This window comes from Poecile atricapillus, chromosome 22, assembly GCF_030490865.1.
Source record: "Poecile atricapillus isolate bPoeAtr1 chromosome 22, bPoeAtr1.hap1, whole genome shotgun sequence".
Lineage (NCBI taxonomy): Eukaryota > Metazoa > Chordata > Aves > Passeriformes > Paridae > Poecile > Poecile atricapillus.
In genome coordinates this window covers 1434133-1461779 of record NC_081270.1, presented here as the reverse complement: position 1 = coordinate 1461779, position 27647 = coordinate 1434133, and the positions used below count along the sequence as shown (strand labels likewise).

Genomic DNA, 27647 nt, shown 5'->3' with positions numbered 1-27647 from the left:
AATTTAGCCCCTGGCAATTACATCTGATAAGCCTTGTCCTTACCTCGAAGAGAGCAATTCTGTGCTGCTGCACATTCCTCCCCCTGCCCCCTTTTCCTTTTCCCCCCCTAAAATGCCAGCTGGAGGCTTGTGAGCAGGGTATTAGGGGATTTGCACTGCACGCTGCTAAATTTGATATGTCCTTTAACAGGAGACAAATGGTTCACAAGGCTTAAAAAGTATCGACTTTTCTTTAACAATAAGCACTAATGGCCTTCAAATAATCAATATTTAAAGTCATTATGGGGTTACACATTATACTGTTAAAACCAAGCCTTTCACTTTAACCCCATGATATCCTCCCAAGCCCGGAGCAGAGCTCCCCCCTGGCTCAATCCAAGCTCTCGGGAAGGCTCGGAGCACAGGCTGTGACTGGAGATGTGAGAGGGTCAGGAAATGCAGATTGAAACCGGCAAGGCATGGAAATAAATTTAGAACGGATGGAAGAAGAGGGAGGGGGGGGGAAAGAATGCATGAAAGCTCTGCTTTCTTCTGCTCTGCATTTGATAGGAAGAGACACTTTAAACCTGAGGTAACAGGCAGGAGGCACAGAGCTCCTCGCTGCTCTGCCATCCCCAGACACTGCCAGCAAGGGAGAATAAATAAAATCAAAGGCCCTGCTAAAAATGGTGTTTGGGATTTCCAGGCAGGAAAAGAACACGTGCTGGCACTGCCCTCCCAGGGCAGCAGCGAGGGCTGGCCACAGAGAGGGGTTGGTTTGTGCTGCCCCCTCAAAATCCAAACTGGTTAAATCAGGTCAAGCTCTTCGGCCTTTGCTCTGCAGAACATTCAGCCAGATGGGAACCAGGCAAGGATCCTGCCAGGGCAAAAAGCAGAACATCAGAGCCTTCAGAGAGGAGAGGGGGACACAGGGCTGGGGTGGGTGAGAGCAGGAGAGAGATGGTGCCCAGAGAGGGCAGGAGTTGTGCCCAGAGAGGGGAGAGGTGCCCAGAGAGGGCGGGAGAGGTGCCCAGAGAGGGGAGAGGTGCCCAGAGAGGGGAGAGGTGCCCAGAGAGGGCAGGAGTTGTGCCCAGAGAGGGGAGAGGTGCCCAGAGAGGGGAGAGGTGCCCAGAGAGGGCAGGAGTTGTGCCCAGAGAGGGGAGAGGTGCCCAGAGAGGGGAGAGGTGCCCAGAGAGGGCGGGAGAGGTGCCCAGAGAGAGGAGAGGTGCCCAGAGAGGGCAGGGGGGGTGCCCAGAGAGGGCAGGAGGGGTGTCCAAGGAGCCAGCAGGGAAAAGGAAAACTTCCCCAAATCAGGGGGGAGGAACGAGGTGGGGGAAGAAGAAACGGTAGCAGCAGCAGCAGATGGGAAGAAGGGAATCCAAAAATGAGGCTGGGTATTTTGGGCACATCTCTGCGCAGAGGAAGCCTCTGGCTGGCACACGGTGTCTGTCAGCTCCTGCAGGGGAGGCAGTGGGTGCCTCTCCCACCCCCAGCTCGCTCCTGCCTGGGGCTGGGCTTCCCAGGACCTGGGGATGGGGGTGCTGATGGCACCTCAGGCTGGCAGCATCCCGTGTTCCTTGGCATTCCTGCTGCTTGCCCGGGGCTCCGGGGGATAAGCTGTGCTCCCACGAGCTGCTCAGAGCCACTGAGTGCCTGCACCAACACCTGCCTCAGCACCTGCCCTGGCTCTGCCTCCCCCCTGAGAGGGGCAGGTCCCTCCAGACCCCCCCAGACCCCCCACCTCACGCTGCAGGCACAGAAACCAACTCCCAACAACTCCCAGCACAGCACCGAGGCATCAAACCCAGGCAAGAAGCTTCACCCCACTGACCACACCGTCCAGCAGCTCTCCCAGCCCTGCCCCAGCTCCTCTCCAACCCCTTCTGTGTGCAGGGCATGGAAGATCTTCCCTCAAGAGGAAATCTTCCCCAGGCTCCACACAGAGAGAAGCGAGGATGAGCACCTCGGGGAAGAACACGCCAGGCTGAAGGACCCCAGCAGAACATTGCCAACAAATCTCAGAGGCAGCAGGCAAGGAGCAGGATCCAAGCAGCTCTGCAGGGTACAGCCACCTGCCAGCTCTGCAGGAGAGGCAGCAGCCTGGAGATGGGAAGAGCTCCAGGCTGGAGCAGCTACAGCAGCACCTTTCAGCTGCACCCTCTCCTCTTCCAAGTCTTTTTATAACACTGAGCTCAACCATCTTCCCAAACAGACCACCAGGCCCTGGCACCGCAGCACCCAAGCTGGATCCGCCTCCAAAGGATCCAGGAAACCAAAACCATGAAACCAAATGAATTCTCCAGACTGTGGCTTGAGTCTGCCTTTGGCATGATGCCTCAGTTTCACCGACTCCTTCCAAGAGATGAAGGGACCACTGTGCCACTGCCAGGACCATGGCCCAAGAAAATCCAGATCTGTGTGCTTGAGTGTGTCATCCCCACAGAGCCAAACCTCCCAGCCTGTCCCTGACCAGCAAAGATATAATCATTAATTAATTAATGACAAATATCTGAGCACACCCACCTTCCCAAGTGTCCCCTGGCTCAGCCCCTTCACAGCTGGGAACTGGAGAAGTGCAGTTCCCATTGCCAGGCACGTTCTCTGCATTGCTGCCTTTGCAGAAACACCAGCACTGCCCTGACAAATAAAACTGGGTCACCACTGGGGGTTTTCCCCTCTTGCTGGGCCAGACAGAAGGACTGAAGCCACTGATTATTCCTGTTCACAAAGCTGAGAGCTGACCTTAGCCGCACAGAGGAAGCTGAAATGGAATTTGAACACCGTGCCAAGCGCCTCTCATCCCCCTGCACCGTGGTTGTTACTCCTGCTCCTGGGAAAGGAGACACCAGAAATGCACCTAGGTGTGCCTGGGAATGCAAGGCAGCTTCCTCCACTACCTCCTCCCCGGCCAGTGCCCACCCCGAGCTTCGGAAATTTCTGTTCCCCCAGGACAAAGGTGCACGAGGCTGCTCTGATTTACCCCAAGGACAAACCCAAGGCTAACAAGGAATGCAAAGGAGGAATTTCCACCTACAAAACTTCCCTGCTCTGCAACACACGGCCACAGCTTCTCCTGGCATTCCCAAAAACACCTGTGGTGTTCTGGAGGAACAGCTGGCACAGGACAGCTCCAACCACCTCTGACAGGGAGCAGAGGGACACACACTGACCCTCAGAGGTGCTCAGGGGGCTCCAGACCTCTGGGGAGATAACAACCCTGTGAGATGATGCCAGACTGGTTTGGATGGAAAGGACCTTCAAGATCACCTCATTGCAAGCCCTGCCCCACCACCACACCCCATTCTGCTGCTCTTGCAGCTGAACCTTCCCAAATGTTGAACACACCCTCCTTTCCACATGAAAGCCACTGTCACCTGCAGCAGGGGAAACTGGGACTCTGTGGGACTCCTGCACACCTGTCCAAGCTCCCACAGGGATCTCCCTCAGCGTTCAGGACAGGCTGTGTCCCTGTGTGTTCCTCCCTCGCCAGGATCTCCCTCTCCTGCCAATCCAGCTATTTGTGGAGCTCTTTGGAGAACTGACCCAGGAGGAAAAGCAGTGGTTTGGTCCAAGAGCCACCTCCTGGCCTTCAGCCCCCATCCCCTGACCCAGCCAGCATCTTCCCTCCCCTCTTCCCAAAGCACAGAACACTTCCTGGCCTAGCCCAGCTCCGTGCCCCAGCACCTGCCTGCCAGTGGCAAACAAACCCCTCTGGGTCTGATCTGGATCTCCCCATCCTCAGCCCGCCCCTCCTGCGAGCAGCACCTCCCCGTGAGCAGCCTCCACCCTTCCGTGGATGCTTTTCCAGGCAGCTCTGGGGCCGGCCTGGCTCCTCTCCAGCCCGCACAGCGCTGGGGAAACGTTCCTGAGAGCGGCTGCAGGAGGCTCCTCCATCCCTGCATTCCTCCCAGGTCTGCTCAGGGGCCGGGATTTATGGGGTGGGTTAGCCAAAGTACACGCTGTGGGAGAGAGGCTTCCAGGGCTGCCCAGCCCCTCCACAGTGCAAAGGTGTTGATGGGAGAGGAGGAAAACCAGACGGGATCTCCAAGGCTCTAAATGGGGGGAAAACTCTGGACTCAGCACATCCATCCACACACTACAGAGCTGATAGTGCAGCCTGCTCTGCCCCCACCCCGACACAAAAGCCAAGAGAAGTGTAAATACCAGAGCCTTCCACTGCTCATCCCCTGATATCCAAAGCCTTTGCATCCCCAGAGCCCCCTCCTGTCCCCGCTATCCCTGTCAGGAACGCACACAGCTTTAATTTAATTTCCCTCTGAAGTTCTTGATTGCAGAGGGAATGGCTCGTGGCACAGAGCAAGATAAATGAGCTAGAATTTCCTGGGGGTGGGGGGATATCAGCTTTCCAGCACTCCTAGCACTGGGAAACGCAAGCTGAGGCTCTTTTCCTGAACAAAGAAAACTTCTTCTCTTTCTGTTCTGTCTCAGAGGACTTCTTCTCCCTCATTATCTGGAAATGCAAACTTGGAACACCTTAACTTGCTCAATGCCCAAGAACAGGCGAGAGTGGCATCTCCAACACAGCTCTGGGATCATTCCAGCCTGCCTGGATGTGGATGCAGATGTGCACACACACAGATTCCTCCCCTTTCCATGCAGACACCCCGGAGTGTGGCAGGAGCATCCCAGCACCGGCAGAACCCCCAAAGGACACGGTCACACCTTGCCCAGGCAAATCAGCTCTGCCCAGCCCCAGCCACTGCTGCCCTCTCCCATGTCCCCGAAAATCACCAAGTGCAGCCACTACCCCGACACGGCCGCGGTCACCACCAAACCACGTCCCCAGTGCCACATGCACAGGCTTCCTGAACACCTCCAGGGACCGTGACTCCCGCAGTGCCCCGGCCAGCCCATCCCAGAGCCGACCCCACCGCTGCCCCCTTCCCACACCCCGCATCCCTCCAGCCCGGCCCGAGCCCCGGCCAAACCCCGCCCCGGGGCCGAGCCGCGGTACCTGTCGGGGAAGTGGCTGTCCCTGTGCTGGGGGAGGCCCTGCTTCCTGCGCTGGCTGGACGAGTTGCTGGCCGAGGGGATGTGCGCTTCCATCGCGCCCGGGGTCCGCGCCGCCGCCGCCGCCACCTCCTGCCGCGCCCGGAGCAGATCTGGGGACAGCCGAGGGGAGGGAGGGAGGGATGAGGAACTGCTGCTACTGCTGCTGCTGCTGCTGCTGCTGCTGCTGCTGCTGCTGCTGCTGCCCGGCACCGAGCCCGCGACCCCCGGCCCCCGCTCGCACGGACACACGGACAGACACACGGACAGACACACGGACAGACACACGGACAGACACAGGCTGCTCCGGGGCTGCTCGCGGCTCCCCGCGGGCGACAGTGCTGCCGTGGGGCTGCTCCCGGCCGTGCCCGCAGCCCCCGGGGCCACCCCCGGCTCTGCCGTGCCCTCTCCCCGGGGCCGTGCCCTCTCCCCGGTGCCGTGCCCTCTCCCCGGGGCCGTGCCCTCTCCCCGGTGCCGTGCCCGCTCCCCGGGGCCGTGCCCTCTCCCCGGGGCCGTGCCCTCTCCCCGGGGCCGTGCCCGCTCCCCGGGCCACCCCCGGCTCGGAGCGGCTCTCGGGCGCCGGGGCGGCGGCGGAGCCCGGCGGGGAGCGGCGGCCCCGGCACTCACCCGGCCGAGCGGCTCCGGGCGCGATCCGCCCCCGCCGCCCAGGGAGTTTGGCAGCGGAGGAAATTGTGCAACTACGGCAGGGGGGTGGATTTGCTGTTTAATTGCCTTCCTGCCGGAGGGAGGGAGCGGAAAAAAAGGGAGGGAAGGATGGAAGGAGGGATGGATGGATGCGAGGAGAGCAGCGGGAGAGGGAGGCATTCCCCAAACTCCCTCTCCCGGTCGGTCCCGAGCGGAGCCGCGCTGGCACCTGCCCCGCTCCCGCCGTGTCCCCTCCGGCCCCCGAGGTTACCGGGGCTCTCTCTGCCCGGGACCCCCGTCCGGGGCTCTGCAGGGCTGGACATGCCTCGCACAGCCGGGACAGGGAAGGGCTGGGCCCCGGAGCAGCTGAGGATGGGGCACAGAAGGGGAGGGAGCTTCCTCCCAACCCTGCACAGCACTGCCCGGAGACAGCTCCGCAGGAAACGCAGCCTTCACTCAGCCTCACTGCCCTGGCACCGCGGCAGGACCCGTGTCACCCTGCCTGGGACACCTGGGACACCTGCACAGCCCCTGCAGGACCCGTGTCACCCTGCCTGGGACACCTGGGACACCTGCACAGCCCCTGCAGGACCCGTGTCACCCTGCCTGGGACACCTGCACAGCCCCTGCAGGACCTGTGTCACCCTGCCTGGGACACCTGCACAGCCCCTGCAGGACCCGTGTCACCCTGCCTGGGACACCTGGGACACCTGCACAGCCCCTGCAGGACCTGTGTCACCCTGCCTGGGACACCTGGGACACCTGCACAGCCCCTGCAGGACCTGTGTCACCCTGCCTGGGACACCTGGGACACCTGCACAGCCCTGCAGGACCCGTGTCACCCTGCCTGGGACACCTGCACAGCCCCTGCAGGACCTGTGTCACCCTGCCTGGGACACCTGCACACCTGCACAGCCCCTGCAGGACCTGTGTCACCCTGCCTGGGACACCTGCACAGCCCCTGCAGGACCTGTGTCACCCTGCCTGGGACACCTGCACACCTGCACAGCCCCTGCAGGACCTGTGTCACCCTGCCTGGGACACCTGCACACCTGCACAGCCCCTGCAGGACCTGTGTCACCCTGCCTGGGACACCTGCACAGCCCCTGCAGGACCTGTGTCACCCTGCCTGGGACACCTGCAGGGGCTCAGTGCAGTTCACTGCCCACACAGTGCCCTGGGATGGACACACCAGGCAAGGCCAGAACCACCTCAAGCAGCATCCAAGGAGCCCCAGGGAGGGGCAGGTGATGCAGGAGTCCCCACGTGCCCCTGTCCTGGCCTCAGGGAACAACAAGTGACACGGACACCTGTGCCAGGCACACTGAGCCTTTCCCAGGGGGCTGCCCTCTCCCAGGTAAGCATCAGGAGTCCCCCAGTCCCGGTGAAATCCCCCTGCACACAGCTCACACCCCACACCCCAGAGCCTCTGCTGCCGCTCCCGTGGTGCACAGGAAACATCCCTGCAGAGGAAACCTCCCTCACACCAGCACCCTGCACCAGCCTGCCAAAGGAAACCAAAACACAGCTGGGGACAGGAGCAGAGGCAGATTTATCTCCCTGAGCACACCCTGGGCAAGATCACCTCAAACACGGACCCTGCAAAGCCCTCCCATCCAGCAGCACATCCACCTCTTCCCACAGCTGCTCTGTAAAGCCACACTGCTGTAGGAGCATTGCACAACCCTGGTAATGCCACATTCCCCATCTCCGTGTCTTCCCCTTTTCCCCACCAGGCTGTTTTCCCTCACTTCTGGAAATCCCGGCCACCCCCTCTGGCACCGAGATGTGCCCAGCACAGCCCCAGCTCCATCAATCACAGCATCAAACGTTTTGGTGATGCCCAGGGCTGGAGCCCCGTGCTGGGCTGAGAACATTCCCACAGCTGCTGCTTCTGCTGGCAGGAAGGGGGACAGCAGTGCCCACATTTCTGTCCCCACTCCTGGCTCTGTCCCCACTCCTGCCCCTGTCCCCACTCCTGCCCTGTCCCCATTCCTGTCCCTGTCCCCACTCCTGCCCCTGTCCCCACTCCTGTCCCTGTCCCCACTCCTGCCCCTGTCCCCACTCCTGCCCCTGTCCCCACTCCTGCCCCTGTTCCCACTCCTGCCCTGTCCCCACTCCTGCCCTGTCCCCACTCCTGTCCCCACTCCTGCCCTGTCCCCACTCCTGCCCTGTCCCCACTCCTGCCCTGTCCCCACTCCTGCCCCTGTCCCCACTCCTGCCCTGTCCCCACTCCTGTCCCCACTCCTGCCCCTGTTCCCACTCCTGCCCTGTCCCCACTCCTGCCCTGTCCCCACTCCTGTCCCCACTCCTGCCCCTGTCCCCACTCCTGTCCCCACTCCTGCCCTGTCCCCACTCCTGTCCCCACTCCTGCCCCTGTCCCCACTCCTGCCCTGTCCCCACTCCTGTCCCCACTCCTGCCCCTGTCCCCACTCCTGCCCCTGTCCCCACTCCTGTCCCCACTCCTGTCCCTGTCCCCACTCCTGCCCCTGTCCCCACTCCTGTCCCTACTCCTGCCCTGTCCCCACTCCTGCCCTGTCCCCACTCCTGTCCCCACTCCTGCCCTGTCCCCACTCCTGCCCTGTCCCCACTCCTGCCCCTGTCCCCACTCCTGCCCTGTCCCCACTCCTGTCCCCACTCCTGCCCTGTCCCCACTCCTGCCCCTGTCCCCACTCCTGCCCTGTCCCCACTCCTGTCCCTGTCCCCACACCCCCAGGCAAGGGGACAAACCCTAAAACAAAAACTCTGAACTGCAGGAGCGCGCAAGAAACAGCCAAACACCATCAGATCACAGAAAAAGCCCAGAGAATTTGCCGAGCCAGGGAGACCGTGCAACCTTCCAATGTTTATAAATTAATTATCTGAAAAACCCAGGTCACTCCTGATTGCCACGGCGGCTGTAATTTAGAAGGCTGGCGTGCAGCCAGCTCCAGGAGCCGCATTGATCCTGAATGACCGCAACAACCCCCCGCACACACCCCCTCTCCTCTCCCCTTCCCCTCCTCCCCTCCCCTGCGCCCCTTCCCTGCTGCCCAGACCCCCCCGAGGATCTGTTATTTACAATCCTGCACTCTGACAGTTGGGAAATCAGATTGATTGACAGTGGGACGCTGGCGGATGGAGGTTCCAGGCACGGAGACAGACTGAATTCAGAATGTGGGATGAATGCCACTGGGAGAACGGGGGCGGAGGAGGGGGGCTGAAAAGCAATTAAAAAAAAAAGATTTCTAAATTATTAACATTTTTTAAATTATTAATGTTATTGGTGCCTCCATGTGAGCCCGCAGATAAACTGCGCTTTGTACTGGCACTAATAATTTATATCCCAACCAGAGCCCTGTGGTGTGGAGACAATCCAAAAATACACCAAGTTTTGTCTTGTCAGTGTTCCCCGAGCGAGTCTGGCTGTGCAGGCTCCTGCTCCCCCCCGCCCACCCCAAAACCCCAGCGTGACCCCCCCAACAAACGCTGGTGAGACAATTTCATCATCACCATAAAAACATGTCAGGCTCTCAAGATAATAAGCTGCTCTGCTTATTTTGGGGGAAGGGGGTGACACAGCTGTCCCCCAGCACACCCTGGGGGATGGACACGTCCCCATGCCCAGCAGCCAGCGTCTGTCACAGCCCTGGTGACACCCCACGCTCTGTGCTGTGCTCCAGCCAGGCCTGAGCATTCAGCACCTTCCAGTGCCACCCCTGTGTCACACACTGTCCCTCCCCTGTGTGTGTCCCCACACATCCATGTGCCATCCCAGCCCTGTGTCACACACTGTCCCTTCCCTGTGTGTGTCCCCACACCTCCATGTGCCATCCCAGCCCTGTGGCACACACTGTCCCTTCCCTGTGTGTGTCCCCACACCTCCATGTGCCATCCCAGCCCTGTGTCACACACTGTCCCTTCCCTGTGTGTGTCCCCACACCTCCATGTGCCATCCCAGCCCTGTGGCACACGGCTCTGCCCCTCGGCCAGGGGCTCTGCAGTGCCTGGCACAGCCCAGCCCCATTCCCAGCCCCATTCCCAGCCCCATTCCCAGCCCCATTCCCAGCCCCATTCCCATTCCCAGCCCCATTCCCAGTCCCAGCCCCAGACCCAGCCCCGCTCCCCACGGGGCCGGGGCAGCTTTGTGCCGGGCCTTTGCTGATAAGCAAATCCTTCCTCCACAGCAATCGCCTTCCTGCCCCCAGAGAAGCCAATCAAATCAAACAGAGTGGAAAAGAAGACAGCCTCTTCATTAACCTAACAAGGAGCCCTGGGGATTCACACCGGAGAGCAGAGATCCTCCTGCAGCTCTCGCGGATGCTCGGAGGCTGCCGGGGCTCCTCAGCCAGGCAGGGACGTGCCAGCCCAGGCAGGGAGCAGCACGGGGACAGATCCTTGCCTGGCTCTGCCCTCTGGAACAGCATCACCTCTGCCACGTCCCTGGCTTCACCTGACCCAGCTGAGTTATCTCCGTCCCTGGTGGGAAAAGGGCTCCAGACAGGGCACGGCTTTGCTTGGGGCCAGCTGGGCCAGTGCCAGCAGGGTCTGCTCACTGAGGGCAGGTGATGAGCAGGTACCTGCAGAGAGAGGGATGCTCTACCTGTGGAGGGATGCTCTATCTGTGGAGAGATGCTCTATCTGTGGAGAGATGCTCTACCTGTGGAGGGATGCTCTATCTGTGGAGAGATGCTCTACCTGTGGAGGGATGTTCTACCTGTGGAGGGATGCTCCACCTGCACAGGGATGCTCTACCTGCACAGGGATGCTCCACCTGCACGGGGATGCTCCACCTGCACAGGGATGTTCCACCTGCACAGTCATGCTCCACCTGCACAGGGATGCTCCACCTGCACGGGGATGCTCCACCTGCACAGTCATGCTCCACCTGCACAGGGATGCTCCACCTGCACAGGGATGCTCCACCTGCACAGGGATGCTTCACCTGCACGGGGATGCTCCACCTGCACAGGGATGCTTCACCTGCACGGGGATGCTCCACCTGCACAGGGATGCTCCACCTGCACAGGGATGCTCCACCTGCACGGGGATGCTCCACCTGTACGGGGATGCTCCACCTGCACACAGACACTCGTGATCCTGCAACCTCCTGGTGCCCCCTTTAGGCCCAGCCCAGGACGTGCTGGATCCAGCCAGCTCCCTCCAAAACCCCGGAATAACCTTCCAGCCCTCAGCCCGTGTGGGACTCGCCACATCCCGGGCCTGCAGGACCTCCAGACCCCGCTCCAGTCCCAGGAGAAGGCAGCAACATCATCTCACCATTCCCATCCCAAAACGCCAGGGCTGTCTGGCACTGCCAACATCTCACCCCCTTGGCTCCACACCAAACCCAAATCTCCTACTCCAGACATTCCGAATTTTCAGATGGACACAAACACTTGGAACAAGAGAAGGGCCCCTCTCGTGCCCCCTGCAAAACACAGCATGGCTGCTGCTGACCCATTCCAGCCAGGAAAAGCCCATCCCCTTGGATGGCTACAGAAGAAATCAGATTTACAGACAAGGGGAGATTCCTCCACGAAGATGGAGAAAGGCTCTGCAGGACCTCCTTCAGCATCACGCGTATCCAGGGCACAACAAACACCCAGCACTGCAGCCCACCCACCCCTCTGTGCACAGAGGGCTTGGGGCCATCCCCCAGACCCAGCCCAGGGCTTGGGGACATCCCCAGACCCAGCCCAGGGCTTGGGGACATCCCCAGACCCAGCCCAGGGCTTGGGGACATCCCCCAGACCCAGCCCAGGGCTTGGGGACATCCCCAGACCCAGCCCAGGGCTTGGGGACATCCCCAGACCCAGCCCAGGGCTTGGGGACATCCCCAGACCCTGCCCAGGGCTTGGGGACATCCCCAGACCCTGCCCAAGGCTCAGGAACATCTCCCAGCCCCATCCCAGAACATTCCAGGGCTCAGGAACATCCCCCAGCCCCATCCCAGAACATTCCAGGGCTCAGGGCCGTTCCCCAGCCCCATCCCAGAACATTCCAGGGCTCAGGGCCGTTCCCCAGCCCCATCCCAGAACAGCCCAGGGCTCAGGAACATCACCCAGCCCCATCCCAGAACAGCCCAGGGCTCAGGAACATCACCCAGCCCCATCCCAGACCAGCCCAGGGCTCGGGGCCGTTCCCCAGCTGATGGCCCGAGGCAGCAGAGCTGCTGTGCCCGTGGCCAGCCCTACCTCCGTGGCTGGGCACTGCCATGCTGTTGGCCAGCTGGTACAGGCGCTGCTGCTGCTGCTCCTCGAAGGCGCCGTGCTCGTTCAGGGCCGACATCATGCGCCTGTAGTGCTCCTCCGGGGTCATCTGCGCCACCGCCTCCTCCAGCACCGGCGTGTGTGAGTTTTCTGTGGAGCACACACATCTGGTCTTTTGGGTTTTTTCTCAGACAGGAATACAGTGGGGAGTCACATAAATGCAGGGACAGAGCAAAAAGAGAGAGGAAAGGGGGTAAAGGGATGTTAGCACCAATTCCCACAGCTCTCTGCTGTGCCCACTGGGTCCGATGCACCAAGCTGTCACATCAGCTGGCCTTCTCCTCCACCAAATGTGGTCAAGACCACCTGCAACCTTCTAAATTTCCAAATTTACATACAGGAAAAGTCCACAGCACCCAAGAAACCTCACCAAGTTTTTTTCCTTTCCCCCTAAAGCGCCAAGCTCTGCATCGTAACAGCGAAAAATCACCAGCAAGCTCTGTTCCCTCAAAGGGGAGAGGAAGGATGGGAGAGTTCACTGAATTCTCAGCCCTGCATCTCTGGAGGATGTGAGTTCTTTGTTGAACTCACACCTGACCAGATGGGCACCTCTTTCCCACCCCCTCCTGAGCACTCAGAGGACACCAGGAAGAGAGAGGTGCTCGAGCACCCAAGGGACAGAGCTGACATCCACCTGCCCAGCTCCCAGAGGGACACCTCAGAGCAGGTTGTTTCCATCTGTGCCCGTGCCCGAGAGGGTAGAGCTCTTACCCTGAGGCCACCCAAAGCACTCTCCCTGTCCAGGCTCCCGGAATGCCCGCAGCTCCCGGGAGCGAGGGGCTCCGGGGGCAGGAGGGATCCCAGGCTGGCAGTCAGGCAGGGAAAACCACAGGGGTTTGGTGTTTACTGTAAGCACAGCTCTCAGTAATTACTGCTCTCCGCCTTGGCTGCTCCAACACTGTTTTATCTCGGATCTTTCCCACAGGCAAAGCCTTTTCATTACTCAGAGAGGAACTCCCAGGCACAGCCCGGGCAGGCAGAGGGGAAGGGGGCGGCAGGACCGGCAGCCACAGGACCACCAGTGCTCGGGGAGGGGCAGGAGCACCCTCCCGGGTGTGCCCCAGGCTCCTGCTGCTCCTGCAGCCTCCTCCTGAGCCCCTTGGGGAGCAGGGCAGGTGCTGCGTGTCCCCAAAGCCACGGGGGTGGCACCTGTCACCCGCACTGGGCGCTGCTGGGAGCGGCTGTGGCTCTGTGCCACAGTGAGAGAAGAGTCTCCCAGGTAAAGGTGAGCGTGGGGCAGCCAGGAACAGCCCCAGACACAGGGGCTGGGAAATGAGGCAGCCCAGGGACTGCTGCTGCTGCTGCCTTTGTCTGACACCAAACCCACGGCACAGCCCAGCCCACGGGGGCTTTGGGGGATGCAACTTTCACAGGTTGTAGTGAAGCCACCCTCTCCCCAAAATACAGGAGGGAAACACCATCATCATCATCCTCATCATCTCATCCTCATCCTCTCATCATCCCAATAATAAACAAATATAACAATAATATATTATAAGAATAAATAACAATGAATAATGCATAGTGATAATAACAATAATAATGATAATAATAATGAAGATTATGGTAATAACAACAATAATAACAATGATAATAATAACAGTAGTAATAATAATAATAATAAAGTCTTAGCTGCACAATATTTCAACACCAAAGGGCTGCATCCCTGGCTCCCAAGAGCAGAAGGGAAATGATTCCAGCTCAGCTCAGCCCTCCAGCACAGCGAGGGCTCTCCCTCAGCACCACACTCGGGCTGTCCCTGCAGCCTCAGCTCGTGCCCCAGTGACACACATCTGCACCCTGCTGCCTCCCTGGGCACATCCCAGGCCCAGAGGCTGCTCCCAGCCCTGCTGGGATCAGGAGCTGGGTCCCCACGCTGCCCTGGGCCCCCCAACCCCCAAAAACCAGACCCCGAAGGCAGGGGCTGCTCCCTCAATCCCACCCCAAACCTGCAGGACAGCCATGGAAGCAGCAGGGGAGGGAGGAGAGGGCAGAATTCCCTTCCAGGTCTCCTTCCCACCAGGGAGGATTCCCTCCTCCTCCTCTGCTCCTGCCGCCTCCGCCAGGGATGCAGGAGCTCACGGTTTCAGTTCCCTCCTGATGCTCTTACCCAAAGGTCTAAGGAGCAAAGCCACAGACCTGATTTAGAAAAACACCCATTTTCTACCCCCCCCCCCCCAGCTGTGTCATTAGAGCAAAAAAGGGAGGGGGGAGGGGATTTAATAACACTTAATTACCATAAACTCTATCGGATCAGCCGCAGAGCAGATTTCAGGTGCAGGGAGGGGAGGGAGAATGGGGGTGGTGAGGGGAGGCTAAGAGGAAGGAGGAATCCAGGGAAAGGCTGGATTTCCATGCTTAAAACTTGGAAGATTTCACATGACTCAGCCAGCAGTAATTCCAGCTTTGCTGGAGCTTTGCTGTCTGCTTTTGTCATTACCAGGGGTAATGCGGGAGACTGATCTCGCCAAATCTCCTGCAGCCGCCAGGTGTGAAATGGACTCTGGCACAGCCCTGGGGAGGCAGAGCCAAGCCAGGCATCTGCTGGGCCCTCTGCAGACCCAGCACATCCCCCTGAGCAGCCCAGCCCAGCCCAGCCCTGCCAGGTCCTGCTGGCACAGCCCCGGGAGCTCTTGGGCACTCAGCTCCTGCACAGCCCCAGGGACGTTTCAGTGCTGCACGGCCTCCCCAGCACGTTTTCTCAGGCTCACCCTCCCCAGGCAATCCCAGACCAGACAGGAGCATCCAGCCCGTCCATCCTCCCCTCCTGTCCTACAACAATCCCACAACAGGCCAAAGTTCCCTTCATCCAACCCCAAGCCAAGCTCAAGGACCTGCAGCAAGCCCACCTCACCCCAGAGCCCAGACTGGGGCAGGGCTTTAGGGGTTTTCCTTGCCCACTGCCCCCACTCAGCAGCCTGGCTTTGGGGTCAGTAATGCAAACAGGGCCAAAACCTGCTTTATTCCCTCGGCCTAACTGCACAGCTGCCACAGCCCCAGCACACAGAGGTGCCCCCGAAAGGAGAGGGACAAACGGACAGAGGCTGGATCTGAACTGCCCAGCTGCAGCTCAGCTCCAGTGCTGCGCTCCTCTGCTAACCAGAGATTTTGTTTTGGTTTAAATGGTCCACAGGAGCACAGAAAGGAGGGTGGCAGCAGGAGCAGCCTGTGAGCTCATCCCCATGCCAGGGGGTGAGCCCAGCACTGTTCCCTACGTGTGTTTTCCAGCACTCCATCCAGCCTGCCTTCCAATCTCCCCGAGGCTCCTACCAGACGGATTCATCAGCTGCTCAAACGGGAACCGGAACGCTCTTCCCGATTTTCCCATCCTTCAGCCGCATTCCACATCTCCAGGCAGTGGGGAAGGAGCTCTCCAGCCATGCAGGAGCCAGATTTTCCCTGGGGAATCGTCTCCCCCGTGCCCTGCCAGCGCAGAGCTCCGAGACGCTCCCATCTCCCCAGGAACGTTCTGCTCCGTTTGACAGCGGCGGCGCGGCCCCGTTTCCTCGAGACAGGGCTCCTGATCTCCAGAGCGAGCTCTGGGGAGGGGGCAGGGAGGGGAAGGAGGCTGCTTCCCTCTGGAAGGCTTTCCAGCCCTCTGGAAGGCTTTCCAGCCCCTACAGGTGTTTTTTCGTTCAGCCAGGGAGCAGCAGTGATTTCCTTGGCTGCCTCTGCTCCCCTCGCCCCGTTAGTGTGAGAGGAGCCACGGGGTCACTGCTCCTCTTCCAAAGGCTCCTCTTCCAAAGGCTCTCCCAGAGCCAGACCAGATGTGCCCAAGCTAGAGCTGCTCCCAGGGCCACTGTGGGATGGAGAGGGGCAGATCCTGCCTGGGATATCTGCGATGGAGAGGGGCAGATCCTGTCTGGGATCTCTGGGATACAGAGGGGCAGATCCTGCCTGGGATCTCTGGGATGGAGAGGGGCAGATCCTGCCTGGGATGGAGAGGGGCAGATCCTGTCTGGGATGTCTGGGATGGAGAGGGGCAGATCCTGCCTGGGATGGAGAGGGGCAGATCCTGCCTGGGATGGAGAGGGGCAGATCCTGCCTGGGATGCAGAGGGGCAGATCCTGCCTGGGATGGAGAGGGGCAGATCCTGCCTGGGATCTCTGGGATACAGAGGGGCAGATCCTGTCTGGGATGCAGAGGGGCAGATCCTGCCTGGGATGGAGAGGGGCAGATCCTGCCTCGGATCTCTGGGATGCAGAGGGGCAGATCCTGCCTGGGATGGAGAGGGGCAGATCCTGCCTGGGATGGAGCCTGTCACCAGCCCGGGGATGCAGGAGGTGCAGGAGCAGCACCTACACGAGGCACGGGGCCACCAGGCTGCAGGGGAAGGGTCCCTGGAGATGCTGCAGCCCTGGCTCCTCCAGCAGGACACTGGGGCTGATTGGATCCAGAATTCCAGCCAGTCCTTGCTTCTCTTCCCACTCCCAAACCCCAAAGTTTGCCAGCAAAGGGTGCCAGCAGTACCCTGCCACAGCAGTTCCCAAATCCCAGGTCAGTACCCACCAGGGCCCATCCCATTTGGGAATGGTTTGCCACACAAGGTGGATCCTTCTGTTCCCAACCAGAGCTGGGAACCCAGGGATTGTGTTTTCCCCATGGCATCCATGGCACAGGGATGCTGCTGGAATCACAGCAGGATGGGAGCACTCAGCTCTGTCACTGCTGGGGGCTACAACACAAACCTTGGGGGTAGCCCCTCTGTCACCCCCTTTTCACCAGAAAACAGCCCCAAAGCACAGAAACCTCAGCCCCTCGCTATTCCAGTGGAATTCCAGCATCAGCACAGCCTGGGATAAAACTCCTGCTCAGCTCTGGAGGGAACAGGGGCTCCCCAAGGATTTAATGAAGAACAGTGGGACATCAGCAAAAGCCCCAGCTCTGAATTTCCATTCTGTCTCACCTCAAAGTGGGAGGAGAAAACAGAACTTTGTTTTATTCAGGGCTTCCTGGGAACCCCTCTGTTAAAAAGTTGAGGGAATCCCTGAAACTGCAGGAGCCAAGGAGCAGCATGGGCTCCTCACCCTGCCCTCAGCCCACAAAAAAGGTGGGAAGGCCAAAGGAAAGGAACAGAATGAGATCACTTGACCCCAATGCTCCCATGCCAAAAGCATCCACCTGTGCCAGCTCACTTAGGATGAACCCAAAGGCAATCCCCTGCTTTCACCTGGTTAAAGCTCAGCCCATTCCCAGCCAGGCCAGGTTCTGCTCCCTGGACTCAGTTCCCAAGCACAAGCTTGGAATTACAAGGGGCACAACCTCAGCAGGGACAACAAAATGTAAATATAAAAAATATACAAAATATAAAAAGTGTCCCAGGAGCCTCACGTCCAATGGAACAAATCTGGTTTTGAACCTGTGGAAGCATCACCTGGAGCTCACCTGCACAGCCAGAAACATGGCAGGGGTAACAGGAATAGAGCAGATGGAAAAAAAAAATCAAGGAAAACATAAAGAGGAGCAGTTTAAAGGGTTCCCAGTAAAATCTGAGACATTTCTGCTGATATGAAAGAGTTAACAGGCAGGAGAGGGTTACATAAAAGAGAGGATTTAGTATTTTCTATGAAGTGACACCAACATCCTCTCAGAGAATTCTCCTTCAGATCATCATTTGGGCACAAGGAGGGAAGAAACAGGAACATTCTCTGAAACCAGGATGCAGGACAGGTCCCCACCATGGATCTTTATAAAGCAGAATATAAAGTATGTGGTTTAAGAAGGCTCCAGGACAAACTGCTGCAGGAAGTGCCCTTTGAGGTTCCCTGGATGGGTGACTGGGAATGCAGCCCTGGAAGAGTCTCAGCTGGACTCCAAACCCATGGAGCAGGATCCAGCCTCACTCAGCTGCTCTGCTTTGGGTTTTCAGTGGCCAGAGAGTGCAGGTTTAGGCACAGGGATGGAGGTGGGTATTACTGACAGCTAATCAGTCTGATATTAACAACAAAGCCTTTAAGTAAACTGCCTGCAAAACCTCATTTACTCAACCTGGAGACAAACTCATTAACTGCAGGCTCCATTACCCATCCCACTTTGCCAGTCGTAAAGAAAGTTTAAAAATCGTGTTTATAGGAAAGAACTGGAAGGCAAATCAAGAGATATAAAAAAAATTTAAAAAACACCAAAAAAAACCCCAACAAACCAAACCCTAAATAGAGAAACCTTCTGCAGATTCCATCTCTATAGGAACGGTGCCATAAATGCATAAGAGAAAACTCAGCAGCCCCATTCTTCCTGACAGGCTCCTTTTTTCCCTTTAAAGGAGCAGATGCCAGCACGATAAGCCCGTGTGTACCTTTCACATTAAACATCTAATCAAGACATTCTGCCTGAAAAAGTAGGAACACCCCGAAAATCCACCTCGAAGGCTGCAGCCTGCTTTCTTTTAATCATCAAGCAATTACTGTAATTAAGAGGCAATCCCTCTCTCGCCCTGCGAGGCTCCCTCCGAGGAGATAAAGGAAAAACAGAGCCCTGGTCGCCTCCTCCTGCACCCCCAGTGCCAGACACAGCTCCCACCCCACAGCCCTCCCTCCTTAATTTCAATTAAGTTCCACTCACGGGAAAGGAGAAGAAAGGGGAAGGGGATGGGGGAGGGAGAAGCAGCACTTACCCTTTGGGGACTCACTTCGGGCTTTCTTGCTCTCTAAAGGACACTCACTGCTGCTGTTGGGAGAACATACTCTTCTCTTGCCTAAAATTTCATCTGGGAGAGAGATGAGAAAGCTGAGTGTCAGAGAAAGCTGCACTTTCCTCTTTGCAGGGGCGACCAGAGAGACTTTTGGTATTTTGCTGCTCTCTCTCACACGCACACACACACACACACACACTGATATTACAAGCAGAGAAAGAAAAAAATGAAAGTAAGAAAAATCATCATCTTGAGAGCCTTGATCTGCTTTCCTAATCACGCAGCCCAAAAGCACATAATGACTATTCATACACTGATCAATGCAACGTTTTCCAGCCATAAATTCTGAATCCAGTTGATTTCCTTACTGAGTTTCATCATTTGCTCTGGTGCCTTTTGTCCCCCCGGTGTTTCCACTCCTTTCATGCCCTGATGCAAAGCAACTGGGGGAGAGGAAGGGTTGGAAAAAAACAACACAGGAAAAAAAAAAAAAAAAAAAAAAAAAAGGCACAACAGATCTCTGAATCTTCCTACCACAGTATCTCTGTCTCTCTCTCTCTCTGTCTCTGTCTCTCTCTCAGTCTCTCCCCCTCCCTTCCCCCTCCTCCTTCAAAACCTCAAGGTCCTCAGCAATCTTCCCCCTCTGGATTGCACGGAAACACTCAAGCCTTTTGCATTACTGCAGCCCTCCGAACCAGCACCAAATCTCTAATACACAATTACAGCGTCCCCGAGCAGATTTTGAATCAATATCCTCCCCTAATAACGCTGGGGAAACTGAAAGCATGATGGTGCATATGGGCAGGAAGGAAGAGCCTGTTTGTCACTGCAAGCATCAAATTCTCATCTATCAAGGGCTTGTTAAAGATGCAGCATCTTAAAAGAAGGGGAAAAAAATTAAAAAAAAAAAATCTCACAAAACAGGCAGCACATTTGAGTGAGAATGGATTGGATCTGCCTGTGAGCCCAAACACAGCCAGGCTGCTGCAATCTGCCCGGAACGTGGGGGTTAAGGAAGGTTACAAAGCCCCTCGGTCCTATTTATAACAACAACAACATTATCGCTGTTCCAGGGGACATTTCCAGCCAAGCAACTGTCCCCTGTGCTCAGGATCACTCCCTGTCACTTGGAATGCAGCTGAGCAGCCCAGGTTGCTGCCGTGGCAGGGATTTATCAGGGGATCAGAGCGCGGGGCTGAGCAGAGCAGCCCCAGCAGGTGCCTCTGCCCGAGGAGCTCTGCCAAGCTCCAAGTGGCATTTCAAGGCTTTAAAGAGCACAGGCTGCCTCCAAAGTCAGCTTGTCACGACCCTGTCACCAAATCCCTCAACAAAACTGGCACTGGGGGACGATGCAGAGGCTTGTGACCGTGCAGAAGCCAAAGCCAAGGCACTGGAACAGAGGGAACTGGGCAGAGCCAGGGAAGGGCAGCAGCACTGGAGCTCTCTCAGTACTTCACATCCCAGCTGCCGGGTCAGCCGGCCCACACAGTCGGAATTGGCTCACTCCTCCTGCCTCAGTTTACCTCTTATGTAACTCCTGCACAGGCACTCCCAGCTGCCCAAGCTCGGAGGTACCTGGCCAGGGAGCACAGCCAGAGCCCCCGGCTCCCTCCCTCTGGAATGCTCCCTCCTTCACACTGCTTTTCCTGGAAGCGTTACCCTGATCCCGCAAGCCCTCAGTGCTGGAGGCCAAGATCATATATCCTGCTCCTCCTCAGGACTGTTCTCAGCCAGGATTTGTGGCTTTGGAACAACTCGAGTCCCACTGCTCCGCTCGCCCCTCCCAGCCCGGGCAGGAGGCAGAGGAGTCTCCATGGAAAAGAGCTGGTGACAGAAGCACGGGGTCCATGTGACAGCAGTTGGAATGTGAGCAGTGAAGATTCCTTGGTTTCACAGCTCTGCCAAGGCACCTCGTTCCCCCCATCCCTGCTTCCCTCCCGCTGTTCCTCTCCCACCCCCGGGCCCATCTGCCGGCAGACACTCGCTCCGGGCCCTGCTATTCCCAGCTCTTCCCAGCCATTCCCAGCTCTTCCCAGCCATTCCCACACACGTCAGCAGCCCCATCTCCCTCCCAGCCGGCTGCAGCGGGGCAGGGCGAGGCCAGCACCACGCAGGAACTCTGAACTGTCATTATCTGCCTCCGACCTGTGCCCCAGCAGCCCCCGGAGGCCACAGCGGAGCAGCCAGGTGTGACACCTGCCACAGAGGGGTCCTGCAGTCCCCATTCCCTCCCACCTTTGGAGAGACCCCACATTTATCCCCAGGGGACCTTCCCAGCCTCTCGGGTTCACCTCCAGCCCCACCTGCCGAGGCTGGATTTGGGCAGCCCCTGGCAGCTTCTCTGTGCCATCTCAGAATGAAACATTCCCTCATTTTACTCAGTTCTCCAGTTAAGGCAAAGCCACCTCTGGCCCCAGAAGTGTGGGGAGTAAATCAACAAGAGATACAGTGAATAAAGTTCAGCATAAAGATCATCACAACAACCAAGCCCAAAGGTACAGAGCCAGGAGCAGAATTCAGGACTGAACTCCAATTTCCTGAGTCCCAGCTCAGTGTTTTAAAAAGTCAAACCCCATCTTTGCTTCCTGAGCTGCAAAGCAGAGACCTGGCAGGTCCCACTTGCTTTAATTACTCAATTAACTCCCAGGGAACAACCTCACAGCGAGGCGTTGGTGCTCCTGCACCCATCCTCTCCTCCTCACCACCTCAGCCCTGTGCACAGCTGTCACCCCACCTCCACCTGCCCAGCCCTTCCACGGGACCCTGCACCCCAGTCCAGCCCTGGATCTCCAGCTGGCACCCACCCAGAGCCCTGGCACAAAGAGCCTGGGCACCGAGGTGGGAGCGGCCACCGGCCATCTCCCCCCGACTTTGCAGCAGCAGCAGCAGCAGCAAAACCGAATCTGTTTTGCAAATGAGCTGGCAGAGCAGCTCCTGGATGTCTCACCACCCTCCCAGAGACAGGCTGTGCATTTAGTGCCTTGCTGCTCATCGACCACAAAGCCCCAAGACACATTTTGCTCAGCCCCTGCACCTGCAGAAGGCAACATCCACCTGAAAGGATGGGGAGGGACGGCTGGGGTTTTGTTCCCCAAATCCCTGCTTTTGTCTCCTCTCCCCTGCCTTTTCACAAAGCACTGCAGCTGAAAGGAAGCCAAATCGGGGCAGGTTTTAATATTACAGCTGAAAATGAAAGACATTATCAGTAGAACTGTGGAGTTATGAAGCCAGGCCAGGCAGTAACACCAGGAAGGGGGGCTGGGGGAAGCCCCAGGAGAACTGAGCACCCACTGCCACAGCACAGCCCTGAGCCCAGAACCCCTGAGCCCAGAACCCCTGAGCCCAGAATCCCTGAGCCCAGAACCCCTGAGCACAGCACAGCCCTGAGCCCAGAACCCCTGAGCACAGCACAGCCCTGAGCACAGAACCCCTGAGCCCAGAACCCCTGAGCTCAGAACCCCTGAGCACAGAACCCCTGAGCACAGCACAGCCCTGAGCCCAGAACCCCTGAGCCCAGAACCCCAGAGCCCAGAACCCCAGAGCCCAGAACCCCAGAGCCCAGAACCCCTGAGCTCAGAACCCCTGAGCTCAGAACCCCTGAGCACAGAACCCCTGAGCCCAGAACCCCTGAGCTCAGAACCCCTGAGCCCAGAACCCCTGAGCCCAGAACCCCTGAGCTCAGAACCCCTGAGCACAGAACCCCTGAGCCCAGAACCCCTGAGCTCAGAACCCCTGAGCACAGAACCCCTGAGCCCAGAACCCCTGAGCTCAGAACCCCTGAGCACAGAACCCCTGAGCCCAGAACCCCTGAGCCCAGAACCCCTGAGCACAGCACAGCCCTGAGCACAGAACCCCTGAGCCCAGAACCCCTGAGCCCAGAATCCCTGAGCCCAGAACCCCTGAGCCCAGAACCCCGGAGCCCAGAACCCCTGAGCTCAGAACCCCTGAGCACAGCACAGCCCTGAGCACAGAACCCCTGAGCACAGAACCCCTGAGCCCAGAATCCCTGAGCCCAGAACCCCTGAGCTCAGAACCCCTGAGCCCAGAACCCCTGAGCACAGAACCCCTGAGCCCAGAACCCCTGAGCCCAGAATCCCTGAGCCCAGAACCCCTGAGCCCAGAACCCCGGAGCCCAGAACCCCTGAGCTCAGAACCCCTGAGCACAGCACAGCCCTGAGCACAGAACCCCTGAGCACAGAACCCCTGAGCCCAGAACCCCTGAGCCCAGAACCCCTGAGCTCAGAACCCCTGAGCCCAGAACCCCTGAGCTCAGAACCCCTGAGCACAGAACCCCTGAGCCCAGAACCCCTGAGCACAGAACCCCTGAGCCCAGAACCCCAGAGCCCAGAACCCCTGAGCCCAGAACCCCAGAGCCCAGAACCCCTGAGCTCAGAACCCCTGAGCTCAGAACCCCTGAGCACAGAACCCCTGAGCCCAGAACCCCTGAGCTCAGAACCCCTGAGCCCAGAACCCCTGAGCCCAGAACCCCTGAGCTCAGAACCCCTGAGCACAGAACCCCTGAGCCCAGAACCCCTGAGCTCAGAACCCCTGAGCACAGAACCCCTGAGCACAGCACAGCCCTGAGCACAGAACCCCTGAGCCCAGAACCCCTGAGCCCAGAATCCCTGAGCCCAGAACCCCTGAGCCCAGAACCCCGGAGCCCAGAACCCCTGAGCACAGCACAGCCCTGAGCACAGAACAGCCCTGAGCACAGAACCCCTGAGCACAGAACCCCTGAGCCCAGAACCCCTGAGCCCAGAACCCCTGAGCTCAGAACCCCTGAGCCCAGAACCCCTGAGCACAGAACCCCTGAGCCCAGAACCCCTGAGCCCAGAACCCCTGAGCCCAGAATCCCTGAGCCCAGAACCCCTGAGCCCAGAACCCCGGAGCCCAGAACCCCTGAGCTCAGAACCCCTGAGCACAGAACCTCTGAGCACAGCACAGCCCTGAGCACAGAACCCCTGAGCACAGAACCCCTGAGCCCAGAACCCCTGAGCCCAGAACCCCTGAGCTCAGAACCCCTGAGCCCAGAACCCCTGAGCACAGAACCCCTGAGCACAGAACCCCTGAGCCCAGAACCCCTGAGCCCAGAACCCCTGAGCCCAGAACCCCTGAGCACAGAACCCCTGAGCCAGGCCTCCCACACAGGTCCCCAGACCCCACATCACGTCCCAGGCTCCCGCTGGCCTGGCAAGGCAGCACAAGGAGGGACCCAGAGGGAGGATTTGGAGACAAAGTCGAACATTTCCCCCAAAGCTGCAGAAACCAGAGTGGACTTTTGTTCTCCCCTCTTTCATGGGAGGTCCAGCACTCACCTGCTGCACTCCTGCAGCGGGGCATGGAGACAGGGCTGGGCAGCAGCTGGAGCAGGACAGCACCTGTGTCCCTGCTCAGGGCTCACCCCAGGCTCTGCAGCAGCAGGAGAAAGGACGTGGGCACGGCCCCATGAAGCAGCTGGTGTGGCAGGCAGCCTGGGGGGTTATTTTGTCTCCTGCCCTGCTCTAATCCTCAGCCTCCCCGCACTCAGCAGAGCTGCCTGGCTTAAGAGTCATCCTCACCAATACATCTAAGAACCCCAAGCCTCCTGATCAGCTTTCAGGAGAGGACTTGGGAGCCTAAGTCTGGGGAGATTAGAAAACCTATCCCTAGGCTTCCCCAAAGACAGAGGGGCTTTATCCCACTCTTGACAGGGAATCTGCACCAAGGACACTGCTGGGGAGAGCTGAGCACTGGGGTCACCTGGAGGAGGGAAATCAGGGAGGTGCTCACAAGGTTTTTGCTGAAGGGGCTGCAAAAAGGGTCCCAGTTTTGGCCGAGGGACTGCACCAAATTGCTCTGCACTGTGCTCCTGCTCCAGCACAATGGGAAGAGAGCAGACCTATCTCACGCTCCCCATCCACAGCACTGGGGCTTCTCTGAAAGCTTCTTGGACCACGAAGTCCTGAATAAACAGAGAACGGAGCCAACTTCCCCGGGAAACCACCCAGGCGGGGCCAGCCAACATCCAACCAGACCAGAGCCCCTCTTCCACCTCCTTCCCCATTATTTTAAGAGAGGGAAAAACATCCTCCCTTGCTCTTAACTCCAGCTCTGAAGATGACAATCCCCACTGGCCAGTCTGAGACGTCTTGGCAGCATCTTCCCCTTTTCCTTTGGCACAGAGAGGCTCCCACCAGTGGAGCTGCTCCGCTCAGCCCAGCCCGGCCACTCCTCCTGTCCCCGTGTGCAACACAACAGCTTTGGGGACACCCTGGGGACTCCCTTTCCCAGCCACGGGCCTTTGTGAGGAGCTGCCCCAGCTTGCTGGGGCTCAGCAGGCCCAGAGCTGCTCCCAACAAAAGCTGGGAGAGGGGGATCCGGCCGCGCATCCATCGGCACCGGCCCTCGCCAGCAGGAATCCATGGAACAAAGGCAGGGGGAAGCACAAGGTCATGGGAATAACGGGCCATAATTTAACTGAGGGCAACAAGAATGGGGGAAAAAATATTGGGGAAGCTGGGGGCAGGGAAGCAGACAGCTTCTGGGATTTGGGATCCTGGAACAATACCAGAGCAGGACAGCTCCCGGGGCAGAGAGAGCTCCAGCAAGGAAGGAGGGGAGAGGGAACATTGCTGGGTCTCTGCACAGGGAATGCCAAACCTGCTGCAAAATAAAGGCAGCAATTCCCTGCCAGCAGGTCAGTGAATGGTGCTGGGACATGGCAGGAGCAGCTCCAGCCTCAGTTACTGGCCCAGGTATCTCCTCATGTCCCCACACCTCCAGCTGCCTGGGGCTGTCATTTGGGCTTAGACTGGGAGCGCTCCGTGCAGGAGCAGCCTGGCAGCACGGGCACAGGGCAGGCTGGCACTGCTGCCTCAGGACTGTCCCCAGCACAGCCCAGGCTGCCTGTGAACCCTCCCCCAGCATCACCCTTCCAGCTCCCTGCCACAAGAGACTCCTGGAAACAGAAAGAAAAGCAGGAAAGGCAGGGGAGGGAGGGATGGGACACGGGAATGGGCTCTTTGCAAAGCGAGGAGGACGCACTATTGAATAACCCAAGGGGTTCCTCCTTCTTGCTCGCTTTTGGAGGACTTTGGCTCAGCCTGGCTGTGCAGTCACTGCTCTCAGCAGCAGAGGAGGGCTCCAAGGACAGCCAGAGCCCACCAGCACTCTGGTCTCAATGCATCTCACAGGGGCACCCCAAAGGCTGGCCCAAAACTCCCCAAAGGCCAGTTAAGCACAGCTCCCAGGAAAGAGGGGGCTGAGCAGGACTCCCAGGGGATAACACACCAACCAGCCTTTCCTGGGCACGGGAAGCAGCCTGGATCCCCTTCCTCAGCTCCACAGGACCATCTGCCTCTCCTCCCACCATCCACAGGATCCTGCTACTTGCCACCTCCTCACACTCCATCTCCCCAGCTGGGAGCACCTGAAGGGAATGTCCAGTATTTCAGATCCCAAGGAGTGAAACAGGTGATGCTGGAGCCACCCTGCTGTCTGTCTGGAACCAGGCTGTTTATTAGGGAAGGTGCTCCAACATCCCCCTGGCTCCCAGGTTCTTACAAAATTCATTTTTACAGCATGCTCAAAGCCACAGAAAGGTGGTAAATATTCATAGTATGAAAAACGCTCATGGAAAGGATATACTGCACTTAAGAGAGAGATCTGAATTAATTTTATATGCTGCAGAGAGGCTTTTTAGCAATCACAAACTTGTGAATCTCAACTTTCTTTCGGAAAAGATTTAAAGAACACAGCTGGGAGAGTGGGCTGGAAGTCCAGGCCTTTTGGAGGCTCATTTTCCTGTCTGGAAAGGAGCAGGTTCCAGTGGGTAACGCAGGAGGGGGAAGTTTGATAAACCAGAGACCTAGGCACAGACAGGTTATGAATTCTCCACCCCTGGCAGGGTCCAAGGCCAGGCTGGAGGGGGCTTGGAGCACCCTGGGACAGTGGATGGTGTCCCCCATGGCAGGGGTGGCACTGGATCGGATTTCAGTTCCCATCAGTCTGGGATTCTGTGACCACAAACCTCTTGGGAAAAGCTTGTTTGGCCACAATTTCTCCATCGGCACTAAAAAGCTGTGAGAACTGGCAGCACTGCCCTGCCACAGAGATCCCCTGAGGCCTGGCAATGTCACCTGTCACACAGGGAGGCAGGGACAGCATCCCCGTGCCCTGCAGCCTCCCGGCTGCTCAGGAGGCTGGGGTGGCCTCCAGGACCCAGCACCGCTGCTCCACCTCCCTGGCTGCTCCTTCCAAAGCGTTTCCTCAGCACAGGGAAGGCGGGGACAGCAATTTCCAGCAGAGCTGCTGGTGGTGCTGGACCCCCTTAGCACCATTTAAATGTCCAATTGCACTCATTCAGCCCCTGAAAAAAACGCTGCTCCTCCAGCCCGTGACAGCTTTGACAGCCAGACTCCTTAATTCCTTTTTCTTATTCCCTTAATCTGTCATCTTTATCAGGCTGGGGAAGTGCCAGGCAGCAAGCAGGAGCCCCGGCCCCGATCAATCTCCACATTACAGCTGACAGAATGGTGCTAATAACTTATTGATCTCATGTTTGCCAAGCCCCAGTGGGGCTGAAAGGCTCCCATTGATTGGCTTGAGGGAAGGAGCCTCTCAGCTGAGAGCAGAGCGGAAAACCTTCAAATTGTCTTCTTCCACAGGAGCTGGGAGAGGGAGGGAGCTGGGGAAGGAAGGGCAGGGACCAGGACAAGGAACTGAAGAGGAGGAGGAATGGAAAGGAAGAAGGATGTGTGTGTGTGTGTGTGTGTGAGAGAGAGATGGGGGTTAAGGAAGTGTTGGGAAAAGGTTTGAGAAGAATGAAATGCAAGGAGGAGGGAAAAGAGCAGGGAAGGGGAAAGAAGCAAAGGGAAGAAACTGAATTGGGAACAAAAAGATTGTGTGGAGCTGAAAAATGAATGAAATAGGCAGCTGAAGCTCTTCTCGCTCACAGCAAATCATTAATAAAATCCTTCCCATTAACTCTTCCCAAGCCTGCTCGTGCCTGGCACAAAGCACTGCTCAGCCCCTGTGCAGTGGGAGCCCACGAGCTCTGCCTGGGGACAGCCAGCAGCAGGACACCCCGCAGCCCCCACGGTGACAGATCCACAATTCAGCCCTGGAAAATCCCCACCCCGCTCCTGGATCTG

General features: G+C 58.2%; 1 protein-coding gene across 10 annotated transcripts in view; it reads right to left on the bottom strand.

Moving 5' to 3' along the window:
* Positions 1 to 27647, bottom strand: part of SAMD11 (sterile alpha motif domain containing 11) — a 92274-nt gene that overhangs the window by 15721 nt on the left and 48906 nt on the right. For all 10 annotated transcript variants that reach the window (XM_058854965.1, XM_058854966.1, XM_058854969.1 and 7 more), the window contains 3 exons: positions 18499 to 18591; positions 11811 to 11975; positions 4955 to 5102 (listed from right to left, as the gene is read on the bottom strand). In XM_058854965.1, coding sequence (XP_058710948.1) covers positions 4955 to 5102; positions 11811 to 11975; positions 18499 to 18591 — 406 coding nt within the window. The remainder of the gene's footprint in view (positions 1 to 4954; positions 5103 to 11810; positions 11976 to 18498; positions 18592 to 27647) is intronic.